At 38.3% G+C, this 13,478-nt stretch overlaps 1 protein-coding gene across 7 annotated transcripts in view; it reads right to left on the bottom strand.

Annotated features, from left to right (window-relative positions):
• The window catches only part of Pkhd1 (PKHD1 ciliary IPT domain containing fibrocystin/polyductin), a 440,341-nt gene that overhangs the window by 175,599 nt on the left and 251,264 nt on the right, over nt 1-13,478 (bottom strand). For all 7 annotated transcript variants that reach the window (XR_013104680.1, XM_076915223.1, XM_076915219.1 and 4 more), the window contains one exon: nt 7,660-7,788. Coding sequence is in view for 6 of the 7 variants with exons in the window: in XM_076915223.1 (XP_076771338.1) it covers nt 7,660-7,788 (129 nt within the window). In the remaining variant the exon portion in view is untranslated. The remainder of the gene's footprint in view (nt 1-7,659; nt 7,789-13,478) is intronic.

The raw sequence follows: 13,478 nt of genomic DNA, 5'->3' as shown, positions 1-13,478 counted from the left end.
CTTAAGGTAGCAAATTTAGACAGCACATTTTTAGGATATGATATATGAAAATTCCACTAATATTCAGTATTTTTAAAAACAAACTGCATGGAAAGAATTGTAGAAATAGCTACTATGCAAATTAAATAATGAGTTTCTGTTTTCTGTGACCTATGCAAAGGTCACAGAAGGTATTCTAAGTCTTAGTTTCCAAACACTGTTTCATCTTTGCTTCAGAATTTCTATTTGGTTATTTCTATTTGATAAAAAATGCTGCAAAAAAGATTGTGTGTCAAAAGTGCTACGTTGAAAAGCATGTTTGTCTATTCTTCCTTAGGAGACCTTAAGGATGCCTTTTATCTTCATGTTCAAAATAAGACCAAAGAGAAGTGTTGCTCTAGTCTCATCTTTATTTTCTGCATTGAAATGAATGATTCTACATTTTTTCATTTATCCGCTTATGCCACCATGGTCCTCTCACCCAAGGAGAGGTTCCCCTGGCTGTGGATGAGAAATAGTGGGCACAGACTGAAGCCAAACACTGCTGTCCATCCCAGTGTCAGAGTAACCGATGTTGCAACTTGTACTGTTGAAGGTTTTTATAAGAAAAGGAGGCAAGGCTAAGCATCATAGGTAATTCAAAAACTGAAGAATCCTAAGACCAGCCTGTCTCCCAGTGTCCTGAATGTCTGATTTGTATAAGCTAACAGTGTAAACACAGCCTGCCTACAGAAGAAAGACAACACACAGTTAGCTAGCTCTAAACACCTTTTGAATTAGTCAGATGCATCTGTTCTTAATTACGTGCGTACACATACACACATGTAAGCACACATACAGTGGTAGATTAAAGGCAGCTGGGGATGTTTAGCTAGTCTTCTCAGTGTGAATCTGAGCTGAACTTTGTACCTTCCCTAGCAGAATATGAGAGCTAAGATGCCCTGAGTCTGTGAGAACTGGCTCAGAATGAACATGGGTACCACCTATCTTCTTGGCTCACTTACTCTTATGGCACTGTCTATGTACTCTTTCTTGGATGAACCATGGTGCTACAAGGAAAGGCAAGCAGCTCCACATATAAACCCTAACAGGTAAGCATCAGAGTCCTCTTAGCCAGCTTTAGACTGTGTTAAGGTAGAGAGTGTTGCCTTAGACTGGTAGATAGTGTTGCCTTGGATTGGTGTATAGTGGCGATTTAGACTGGAAGACAGTGATGCCTTAGATTGCAAGATAGTAATGCCTTGCACTGCTAGATAGTGAAGCTGTAGACTGCCAGTCACATGAGCCCAGACATCATCTGATGATAGTCAATGATATTTAAACAAACCTAAATGGAAACACTAAGTCAAGTATTCTTCTACCAAATTGTGAGCAAAATAAAATCCGTATTTTAAATTTTTAGGTTTCTGGAGAGCTTAGAAGATAATGACAGAATTACAGAATATCCACAACTAAAAACATTCTAATGCTATGCATCACACTAAGGACTCTGGTAATTCAAGCCTAAATGTCTTTGTCTCTTCTTATTTAATAATCCAGAATAAGTTGGTGGTGGTCTCAATGGCCATTTTGGACCTCCTATGTATTACAAGACCAAATGATCAAATCTATTTCAGCTAGAGAGACAGTATATATATATATATATATATATATATATATATACAGTATATATATATACTAAATATTATATATTATATATAATATATTTATATATAATATATATTAATATTATATGTAATATATAAAATATTTAGTTTATAACTAGTGCAACAGACCTAAATATTTATGTATATGTAAGCCATTCTAAATTGTATATAGTCTTAGCTAATAAATAAAAATAAATCAAGCACTTTTATTCATTCATTCATTGTTGTTTTCTTTTTAATTGTGTTGGGGGTCAAGGATATGTGCATGTGAGCAAAGATGTCCATGTGGGCCAGAGGCATTGGATCTCCCTAGATCTGGAGCTGCAGGTAATTGTGAGCGACCCATTATAAGTGCTGAAAACCAAAACTGAGGTCTCCTCTGTTTGAGCAATACTTGCTCTTAACTATTATGTCATTGTTCCACTCCCAAATAAAACCAATTCTATAATCACATCATTTTATAGAAATTTCTTCTTTCAGAAATCACTTTCTGGTTATACTCATCTTGTCTCATGTTACCAACATCTTGGAATGCTTTCTAATGTAACCAGAAAATGCCTTAAATGCTGCCATGTTTGAATACCACATGGCTTTGATGAGGCTCTATACTAGTCAAAGTACTCAAGTTTTGAAAATTAGAACAAACAAAAGGACTATTATTAAAAGAAAAAAAAAACAGTATCCCTATTCATGTCTTCAAATAAGACTTGTTCAAAGCAAGAGAGGAAATGAAATTGGGAATTCTACCATCACATACACACCAAGAAAGACTCCAGAGATGACAGGACACTGTGTCCATGTCCTTCAAAGCAGAATCCTATCTATTGAGATTATAACATATTTTCCTCCTAGTAAATCTTCACTGTACTCTGTGTAGTGGGGGGGGGGGGGGGTCTGTCTGTCTGTCTGACTTTACCAAGACTAAAAGCTCTTCTGGAAGATGTTCTCAAAGCATCTTATATAAATCCTCTCAAGCACGTTCAGGTGAAGATATGAAGGGAAATGTTAGATTATTTTACCAAGTAGCCAGCTATTCTTTAGGGAGGCTTAAGATTGCGAGCTTAGTTAAGATAGAACTTGTTCTCACGTCTTAGGATGTCTAGAACGCATTGGACCAGCTTTACCAGTATGGACAAGGCAATGCAGGTATGTTTGTTTGCATAAAACAAAAGTACATTGAACCACAAGGTCAAATTCTTAACAATTTCCTCCACTGACTGCTTTTAATACCACAGAGAGGAATTTATAGCTTTCTCAAAATCCAATGTCTCTGAAGACAGACCACCTTGAAGAAAAATGGCATCATTTAAAATAGATAGCTGTAGACTAGAATATAGTGATACCTTAGTCTGGAAGATAGTGATACCTTAGATTGGAAGACCGTGATGCCTTGAACTGCTAGGTAAGTGAAGCCTTAAACTGCTAGACAGTGATAGCTTAGACTGGTAGTAGTGTTGCTTTGAATTGGTAGATACTTATGCTTAGACTGGAAGATAATGATTCCTTAGGCTTGAACACAGTGATGCCTTGCACTTGGGTAGTAAAGCCCTGTTTTTATGGAAAGGGATGGGTCTGAGGTCATTCCATAAAATTGATTTCCCAGAAAATGGAAATAGGCAATTTACTCTAAGAATTTTATTGAAAAATTATGCTATTCTATTTGAATAATGATGGGAATGTTCTACACATTTCCTTTATTAATGAATTAAAATACACAAAACACCATAAAATTATATTAGAGGTTCAAAAGTATCACTTAAATCTTCCTTACCAGTCACTTTCATTTTGTAAAATCAGCAGTTCCATTAAAATCGTATTATGTAAAAATGGGTTTTTACTGTAATAATAGTTATTACCTATTTAGCTCCCAAGGATGTTGTGAAAATTAAATAATAAGCCATTGGAAAGCAAATACAAAATGTCGCTAATATCAGGGGCCAAGAGTGGCAGCCAGATGGCAAGAAGAAAGGGAAAGAGCACCCCAAATATACCACAAATCACAGCCTCCACCTCCAAGTCCATTCCTACAGCAGTGGCCATGTGCTATTTCATTTCTTAGTATTATGATATATTCATCCTAGCCGTTGTGTTCTATAAATGAGGGTCATTTACATAGTTACATACATACATACATACATACATACATACATGAATGCAACAGTGAACCCAGGTTTGTCTGACTTGATGGCTCACTCTATATCCACTGAGGAATTTTTCCCTCTTCTTAGTGTCTCATAATCATGCTTTGAATTCATGCCCCATCTTTCACAGACCATTTCATGTACGTTTTCCTCCAAGATCTTCTCCACTATTCACTGAAGACGATTTGCTTCTGTACACATTATGCTTGTTGTTGTTTGGGATTATTATTATTCATTATATGTTTTATTAACACAGCTAAACGACTGGCAGTCTGAGAGCATGAGCCTGGCTCACTTATTTTTGGCAGCTAGGTCCTAAATACATGATGCGCCATAACCTCACACACAAGGCAAATGATCTTGCCTATGGTATAGTGTGTTAGGTTCCTATCTAAGCAGCTTCTCTGGTTTTTCCTAAGAGTGAATAGGCATAAGGTTAAAAGCATCCGATTGCTTTTTATCTGTTTTCATTTCTAGTTAAAGGGACAATGTGAATTGTAAACAATGAAATATAATTTTTATGAAGTAAGCTGATTTTCATGAATCAAAGTGGGTAGGTAGGATAATTTTTAAAAGTGAGGGAAATCCAATAAAGAAAGCTAGGTAGGGGCCTGGCAAAGCAGTTGCTTTGAGTGTACAAGCCTCTGAGTTTGAGTCCCAGTGGGTGATTATATATGCGTGTGTGTGTGTGTGTGTGTGTATGTGTGTGTGTGTGTGTTTGTGTGTGTGCTGTATGTATATTTATATGTATAATTATGAATATACAAATGTGTGTATAAGAGAGGGAGGGAGGGGAGGGAGAGAGAGAGAGAGAGAGAGAGAGAGAGAGAGAGAGAGAGAGAGAGAATATGAATGAGAGTATCCAATGCTGGCTTCCTTCCCTACCTTCTTTCCTCACTAACTTGGTAGAATCTGAGGAAGTTACTTCCTATATCCGTGTCCCAGATTCCTCATTTGTGAAGTGATGGATAATAACAGGATATACTTACAAAGCAGTTGTGAGTACATGTGAAAAAGTCCCCATATCGCAGCACAGTAACACACACCAAGCACTCTCATCAGAAAAAAATAATAATAATAATTAACATTTCTTAGGAATCTGTACAAAGGATAAGAAAGTGGTTCTCACTGCCTTGTACTGAGTCAAACCTTTCAACTTCAAAGATTTGCTTTTGCTGTCAAATTTCCAAGGCAACATTAAGCTTACCCAAGTTCCTCATTCAAGGACCACTTAGTCTCAGACTTGTGCCAGACTCAGTGAGCGCACTTGAATCAAAGAAGGTTGGGAACTAAGCGAACAAAACCAGTCACAAAAGTGTGATGAGGCAAATCTACAGAGAGACACGGGAGGTAGATCTGACATGAAGACTCATCTGAGGTCAGCATATCAAGAAATGCTTTTCAAAAAAGCAACAAAGAAGCTTCTATCTCATGTCCAACATTGAATGGAGCAAACGGATTTAAATCCTGGTCACTATCATCACTATCATTCACTGCCATCAAAAGAGGTTTGCACAAGAGCGGAAAAACAGAACCGGTAAAGAACAAGGGCTTCGTCACCTGATCATAGCTCCCTTTCTCACCTCGCTTTTACTTGAATGCTAAATTTAACAAACACCAAGTATGTATCACAATCCCCCTCCATCTGTTCGCATAGTAAGTTGGGTGGATTAAAAGATGCCTTACTTGTATCCTCTACCTGCAGCTGTGTGGTCCCAGCCCTCCCTACCCCACAGCATCGATCTCGCATTTCGGAGCAGCTTCATGGACAATCCAGGCCCACCATCCTGAACTAATGGTGATCACAGGGCTGAAGGGTAAGAGAGAACACTGGACTCCCAGGCACCAGAGTACACCCTAGACACAGCTTGCAATGTTAAGCAAGACGGTTGAGACGGCTGCTTGTTCAGCATCAAAGCTCCAAAAGACTCTAAAAGCTTGGCGACTTTCAAAAGCTTCCCTAGCTTCCTGCACGGAGAAGGGGAAATCTCTAGCTTCATGGGAAAAACCCAGAGCCTGGGGCAAATCCGCTGGTAGGATTCATCAAATGAATGAGTCATCAAACATGACTGAGGGGGAACAGATTTTTTTTTGTCTTTGCAGTATAGAAATGACTCACAAGCCTATTTATTCCAAAAGTTACATTCTCCATTGAAGACAGAGCTGGATAATGGGGAAACTGAATGATAACATTTCAAATTTGCATGAGACATCTCAAAACCTCCCGTCATTCATCCTTCTATGCAGTTACAAAGAAATCACCAAGGGCTGCAAAGTGAACCATGGGGGGGAGGGGTGTTGTTTGTTGTCGTTTTGCTTTGTTTTTTTGTTTTTGTTTTTGTTTTGTTTTGGGCCGGGTTGGCTCTGCTATCTTGAATAGAGCGAACAAGTTATCCACTCTGTTTTACTTTACCCTTAGTTCTTTTGGAAAGGAAATGTACTCTACTGCTTAAAATAAGGACTTAAAATCAAATTGCTTGGGTTCAAATCCCAACTCATTTCAATTGCAAGTTGTGTGATTCGTTTTTTTTAATTTATTTTGTATTGGATATTTTATTTACATTTCAGATGCCATCCCCTTTCCCCATTTCCCCTCCCTAGAAAACCCCTATCCCATGCCCCCTTTTCCTTTTTGCTTTTATACAATTTTTTTTAAAAAATGTTAATCAAAGGCTTTATAAGTTTGGTAATGCTCAATCAGAAGAATACCCAACCTAGACATATCAACTATCTTTGACTGGTGGAGACACGTGAACATCTGCCTACTAATCTGCCATGCACCTCTGTCTCTCTGTCTGTAAAAATGACAGACAATAGCATTACTCTATTTACAAGGTCCTTGAGAGGCTTAACCAAGTACATAAAGAACAGTTCTTGGTATATTGTTAGTTCTCAATAAATGTCTGACATTATTATTGATTCACAGGCAGGCAAATGTTCTTTCTCCATTGCAGAGATCTTTTGTTTACTGTAACCATGCGATAGTCATATTGACCACAAATGGAATTTATTTTGGTGGTGCTCAACAAAATTGTTCTATGAAGAGTGTTTTTATCTAAGTCTAAGGAGATTACCTGGGACTTTGCTGGACTCTCTTTTAAGGCAAATGAATGTTTTTAAGTACGGGTATGCTTTGCTCTGTTTCTAGAATTATCTTTTTTTTTTCCTGCATCTGTTCTCTTTCATTGATTCAAGTCTTTTAAAACTAATAATAGTAGGTGTAGGTGGTATACAAAGAAAATAATTTCAAAAGTGAAGACAATCAACAGAATAGGAAAAAATATGTGCCAAGCATTGTTCACATGACTAGGGACTAATATCTAGAATATACAGGGAGATCAAGAGTTGGAGATATAGCTTCATGGTTGAGGACTTGCCTAGTATATGGAAAGTCCTCAATCCAATCCCTAGAACCAAAATAAAGAATTTAATTCAATGCCAGAAGAACAAATAATCTAATCAACAAATAAATAGATTTGATTGACAATTCTCAAAGAAGAGAGTATAATTCTAATGCATACGCAAAAAGTACTTAATATCATCAGCCATAAAGGAATTAAAAAATCAAAGCTACACTGAAAACTCCATCTCATCCCAGCAGAATGGCTACCAACAAGAAAACAAATGACAATAAATGCTGGCAAGTATATTAGAGGGAGAGAAAGCTCACTTACTATTAGTGGGAACGCAAACTGATCCAGCCATGATATAAAATGATATAGAGGTTCCTCAAAAAGCTCAGAATGCTTCCTCTCCCAGATGACCCTCCCCTCGTGGGTCATAAACATAAGGAGCTACTTATTTCTCTGTCTTGCATTACATCACGCAACCTTATCCCATCAGACTGGGTCAGTTTAGTCCATCTGTTTCCCTTCCCTGCTGGCTTCACTCACTGGGTAAAATCAAGACATCATCACCGGGTCCTGGGATGCTGTGGTTGTATCCTCCCCAGCCTTTTTCAACATCTTGCCAGGTTTCAGGAAGGGACCATTTTAAAGCCGATTCGGGTATAGATGTAGAAGCTGGAATACACAGGAAAGGCACAGAGTTAAAACAATGAAAACCCAAGACATTGTGACAAGTTCAAGATTCTATTGTTATTTTAAGACTGTGGTATCTTCACATCTCAGACTAGCTGGCTTGAATGTTAGAAGTTTCTAGAAAATATTTTACAGCAAGAAAAAAAGTTACTACCCAACCCTTACACTTGTGAGAAAATATATTCCAAGCTTATTAAACATTTGCATTCTGCTTCATTATAATATTATATATGCTTATTATGTATTATTTTGAATATTCTAATAAAGAAAAGACAATAATTGCCCAGAACCTCACCATATAATGATTACAACAATCAACCTTTTATTTGTATTTCTTCCCATAATATCTCAGTATTATTATATAATTGAAATTATATCAGATTAAGTTCTATTTAGTTAGCTTAGTTATTTTTCTTATGTATTTTCTAATGACACTAAAACTCTATAAACTCAATTTTAGTGATTACACAATATTCTATCATACTAGAAATCCATTATTCTCTTACTTCATAACATTTAACATGTAGAGACTTTCTAACAGTAAACAATCTGATTTGAGCAATCTCTATGCAAATCTAACAACAGTCCTGATGATGTTTTCTTAAGGTGGGCTCTCTCTTGGAATGGCTGAGTCAGACTATGTTGTTCTCACAGCTCCTGGTGTACATGAATGGCAGGATCATGAGCTGGACATTTCTTATGATGGTAATGTATGCACAGATCAAGTTCCCTTAATAACTCTGTTCCTGATCAATAGCATTCTACTGGTACCACAACCATGGAATTGATAAACGCTAACCACTTCTTAAAAATACTTCTAGAACCACACTGTGGACCCTGCCATGCTGAGCTACATCTGCTTACCCTTTTCTGCTTTTTTTTTTTTGTTGTTGGTGGTGGTGGTGTAGGTGTTGGTGGTGGTGTTGGTGTTGTTGTTGGTGGTGGTGGTGGTGGCGGTGGTTGTGGTGGTGTTGGTGTTGGTGTTGTTGGTGGTGGTGGTGGTGTTGGTGGTGGTGGATTATTGGTTTGTAGTTGTTCCTGTTGTTCTTGTTCTTGTTTTTCTCTATGATATGACTTGGGGCCAGAAAAATAGCCTCAAAAAGGCTACCTCTTGACAGGGTAAAGAGAACCTCTTGCATTAGTGGTTAGTTTCACGACCATAAATAATGATCATCCGTTTTTTTTAAAAAGAAGTTCCAGATAGGGGTCGGAATCCCAAAAAATAACAGCAACAAACAAACAAAAAACAAACAAAAAGAAAACCTTCCAGGGTGTTAAGATGGATAGTAAATACTGGAGAAATAAAAAACGTGCATACAGATTGATAATAGCTGTCTTAAAGAATTCCCAGCCAAGGAAGGAAGCAGAGTTTGGCCAGGAGAAGCTTCCTGAAAGGAGTGACTGACCAGCATTTCAAAGACTTAAAGGTTCTGCAGCAAATGTAGGGGAAGTGAAGGCCCTCGCTCCAGATGTTGACATGTGCACAAGCATATGCAAAGTTGAGAAATAAAATGTCAAGTGAGGGAATCAAATGAAGTTTGATGAAACAGAGCCAGGAGGCAAATGATGATTCAGGAAAGACTTTTTTAGGTAGTCAGACAATAAAATACTATGGGCACAGAGAGGCCAAAGATTTCAAGACCATTGGGCTAGCAGTTGATGAGTTCTATCAACTTCTAATGAATTGAGAAGATGGCATTTTGGGTAAAGTTAAGATATCCAGATGGATATGCACACCAAGCAGTGGATGGATGGTAATCATCTGCCATAAGGTCATAGTTGAGCCTTTGAAGATGAATATGATATCAGCAAACAATCACCAAGAATAGACAAAATGCCTGATGTCACAAGCATGGGAATAGCCCCCTGGTTTCCAATGACTACTTTAATAAAGAATATCATTCATATATTCCATCATCCTATTCCATCCTGCCTTAAGAACATGTTTCAGTTTCCTATTACTTACTATATCTCTATGTGGCTAATGTTGCACCAAAATCCTGAGGTTTTTTTTTTTTTAAGCAATCAACAACATACTGTTTCTCTTTTCTTGGAATCTTGTGCAATAGAATGAGTTCAAGATGAGAACTTGTTAACAGTACAATATAGATAGTGCCCTAATCTATAGCAGTGATAGTCTAATTTGAGCTCCAGAATAACTCCAAAGGAAACAGAGTGTGGTCATGAAGAAATCATAGGCACAATAATACATAGGCACATAAATACATAAGCACATAAGTACATAATAAAACATACAGCACTGGAATAAGGTGCTTCTTAGAACATGCCTAGCTCCAAAAGAGGCTGTAAAATAGTTTATAAATACTAACACTGTAATGCCTTCAGGATAGCGCTTTCTCTTTGTTATCTCCTTCTCTTTATGGCCTAAATAGTCCAAAAGAATAGGCCAAAGGGCATTTGTTGGTATAACCACTAACTAGTACACAGAAGCCAGACATGCTTTTTTTGATGCTCTACATACAGGAATATATCTGATGGACAATCATGAGGCTATTTAAAATGTCCCAAAGTCTCACGACAAACAAAAGAGAACAGAAAAACTGTTGCTTCAAAATTCTATAACAGATGGTAGAAACAATCACCCCTCCCTGCTGCCACTATCCTCTAGTTTAGAGAAGGCCTAGATTGTTTTTTTTTAATCTAGCAACCCAGACCTTCCAATGACTACTTTAATAAAGAATATCATTCATATATTCCATCATCCTATTCCATCCTGCCTTAAGAACATGTTTCAGTTTCCTATTACTTACTATATCTCTATGTGGCTAATGTTGCACCAAAATCCTGAGGTTTTTTTTTTTTTTTTTTTTTTTAAAGCAATCAGCAACATACTGTTTCTCTTTTCTTGGAATCTTGTGCAATAGAATGAGTTCAAGATGAGAACTTGTTAACAGTACAAATCTGTAAGAGAGAGTATTCAAAGCTAACTATTGGGTTTGGCTATCAGGGAATGTGTGATCAGAGAAGTAGATGTGGGGAGCCGACAGAAGGCAGCTATCATCCTTGCAGCCATCTTGAACCATATACCCTGATAAAAGACTTGATTACAATAGCCTACAACAGCTGAGCACACTCTGGTAACATCTTATTTTAGATATCCAGGATTTTCCCTTGGGTGTGTGAGACTTAAAGGTATGTGACTTAAGGGTGTGACTTAGAGATCAGATTTAGAGACAAGGCCTAAGGGCATGACTTAAAGGCTAGACTTAGAGGTGAGACATATAAAAGAAGAGGCAGACAGAGGAGTTCAGTACAACTTGGAGTAGGAATTAGGCATTGAGGAAGAAGACACTTGGACTAGAGAACTCTAGAAGATTATTATTAGGTATTAGGCACTTGGAGGAAGAACTTGGAAGTAGTAGTAGGCACTTGGGACTCGAGACAAGCAACAAGGGATTAGACACTTGGATGAGACTAGAACTTAGAACTGGGAAATTTGGAACTTGGAGGCACTAGGGACTAGGAACTCAAGACTTGGGACTTGGACTAAGAAGAGAGACTGAAGAATAAACAGGACTGAATCACACTCTGTCTGGTCTCCATTCCTCGTGTCAATCCTCACTCTCTCTCTTGCTGAACCCGACCCGCAGACTGGAGCAGCTTGGGGCAGCTTGGGGCTCTAACAATTTAGCCCCCAAGGCTTTTGGTAATGCGGGTTCCAACACTGACAGAGTGATCCGTGACATTTTGCCCCCCAAACGTGGGGTAGTGTGGTTTTCAACAGGTAGATGGCAGACACAGAAACCCACAAATGCACAGTGTGCAGAGAGTAAGAGACTTTGAAGCACTCACCCTAAATGGGATGCTTTTACCAAAGCCCTTCCCTCAAGGATCAGGGATCTACATGGAAGAGAAGGAAGAAAGACTATAAGAGCCAGAGTGGGTAGACAATTCCAAGGAAAGAGTATCTTCCAGGTACAATAAGACTGATCTACAGAAGAAATCACAGAGACTGTGACAGCATACACAAGAACTAGATAAGCTCAGAGCAATTAAAGTCTCAGCAGTGAAAAAGGAAATGGACAGAAAGTCCCACCCCTAAGCAGGAAGCTATTTGTGATTGATACCCAATGGGAAAAAAAAGGAAAATTCATTTTCTCCAATGGAGTGTCACTGGGTGTATCAACCACACGCCAATGTAAATCCCATGATCAGAAGTAATTAATAAACACAACACAAACTTTATCTCTCCCTCTCCCTCTTTCCCTTCCCTTCACTCCCTTTCTCCCTCCCTCCCTCTCCATCCTTCCTTCCTTCTTTCTCTCCCCTCTCCCTCTCTCCCTCCCTGCTCTCTCTCATTGTATAGTTTTGGGTTGGTTTTGTTTTGGTACATTTTAGCCTTCTGAAAGGGAGGGAGGGAGGGAGAAAGGGAGGGAGGGAGGGAGGGAGGGAGGGAGGGAGGATACAAAGAGGAGGGTGGAAAAATGAAGTTGGATGTGTGGGGAGGATGTGGGAGGAATTGTGGAGGGGAAAGAATATGATCAAAATATATTCCATGAAAAAAAATTAAATACAAAAAGAGAGTGGTCCCAGTGTAGTGGTTGAAGTAGAACCCGTATTACAGGGGACTGGGGACACATTGGAGGTAACAAAGGTAGAGGTCAGGATGCTGCATCCCAAAGCTCATTGCATTTAGCACTGGAGACTGAGTCTTTGGTCTTCTCCCAAACCTTTAGATCACATTTGATGAGGACCATCATTTGTAAAAAACCCTCATCTTACTTCCCTATAAAAATGTGTTTGAGAGAAGCAGCTCAAATTTGATGTGGTCTCACATAATACATCAGGCAAATGTTGCATCTACTTAACTTCCTCCGAATTTATTTATTTATTTATTTATTTATTTATTTATTTATTTATTTTTCTTCTCCTCCTCCTCCTCCTCCTTCTCCTTTTCCTCTTCCTCCTCCTTCTCCTTTTCCTCTTCCTCCTTCTCCTTCTTCTTTTTCTTCTTGTATATGATGGAGGTTCTTTTTTATTAGATATTTTTATTTATTTATACTTCAAATGTAATCTTCAAATAATTGTAAATTTCAAATAAACCCTTTCTTAGTTTTTCCTCTGGAAACCCTTTATCCCATCCTCCGTCTCCCCACTTCTATGTGCATGCTCCCCCACCCACCCACCCACTTCCACATCCCCACCCTGGCATTCCCCTACACTAGGGTACCAAGCCTTCCTAGGAACAAGGGCCTCTCCTCCCACTGATGTCCGACAAGGCCATGCTCTGCTACATATTCAGCTGGAGCCATGGGTTCTGTAACTCTGCATTGAGGAAGCTGGTCTTTTGAGAAGCTTCCATGATCGATAACAACTGAAAGGAGATTCATCATGCATGGCTATAGAGGGGAAGTTGGTTGGTTGTTGATTTAAATTGGTTTCTTGGCACAAGCCTAGAAATTTCTTGTCCATAATATCCTCACAATAATCACCACAATTCTGTACACTCAGCAGACTCTGTATTGGTGTGTCAATGGAGAGACTCTTCACAGCATATTAATAAAAGTTTCAACTGCGTTATATACTTATATTGAACCTTGTAATGAGTCAACACATACAGAATCATATACCTTTGTTTATGGAAAACTAGTGTTGATAGTACAATAATTGTACTGTTTTCCATAGAGTGGTTTATTAAATAAAATGCACTT

Source organism: Arvicanthis niloticus, chromosome 17 (genome assembly GCF_011762505.2).
Source record: "Arvicanthis niloticus isolate mArvNil1 chromosome 17, mArvNil1.pat.X, whole genome shotgun sequence".
Classification (NCBI taxonomy): Eukaryota; Metazoa; Chordata; class Mammalia; order Rodentia; family Muridae; genus Arvicanthis; species Arvicanthis niloticus.
Note: the sequence above shows the minus strand (reverse complement) of the source record. Positions and strands in the feature narration are given on the sequence as shown.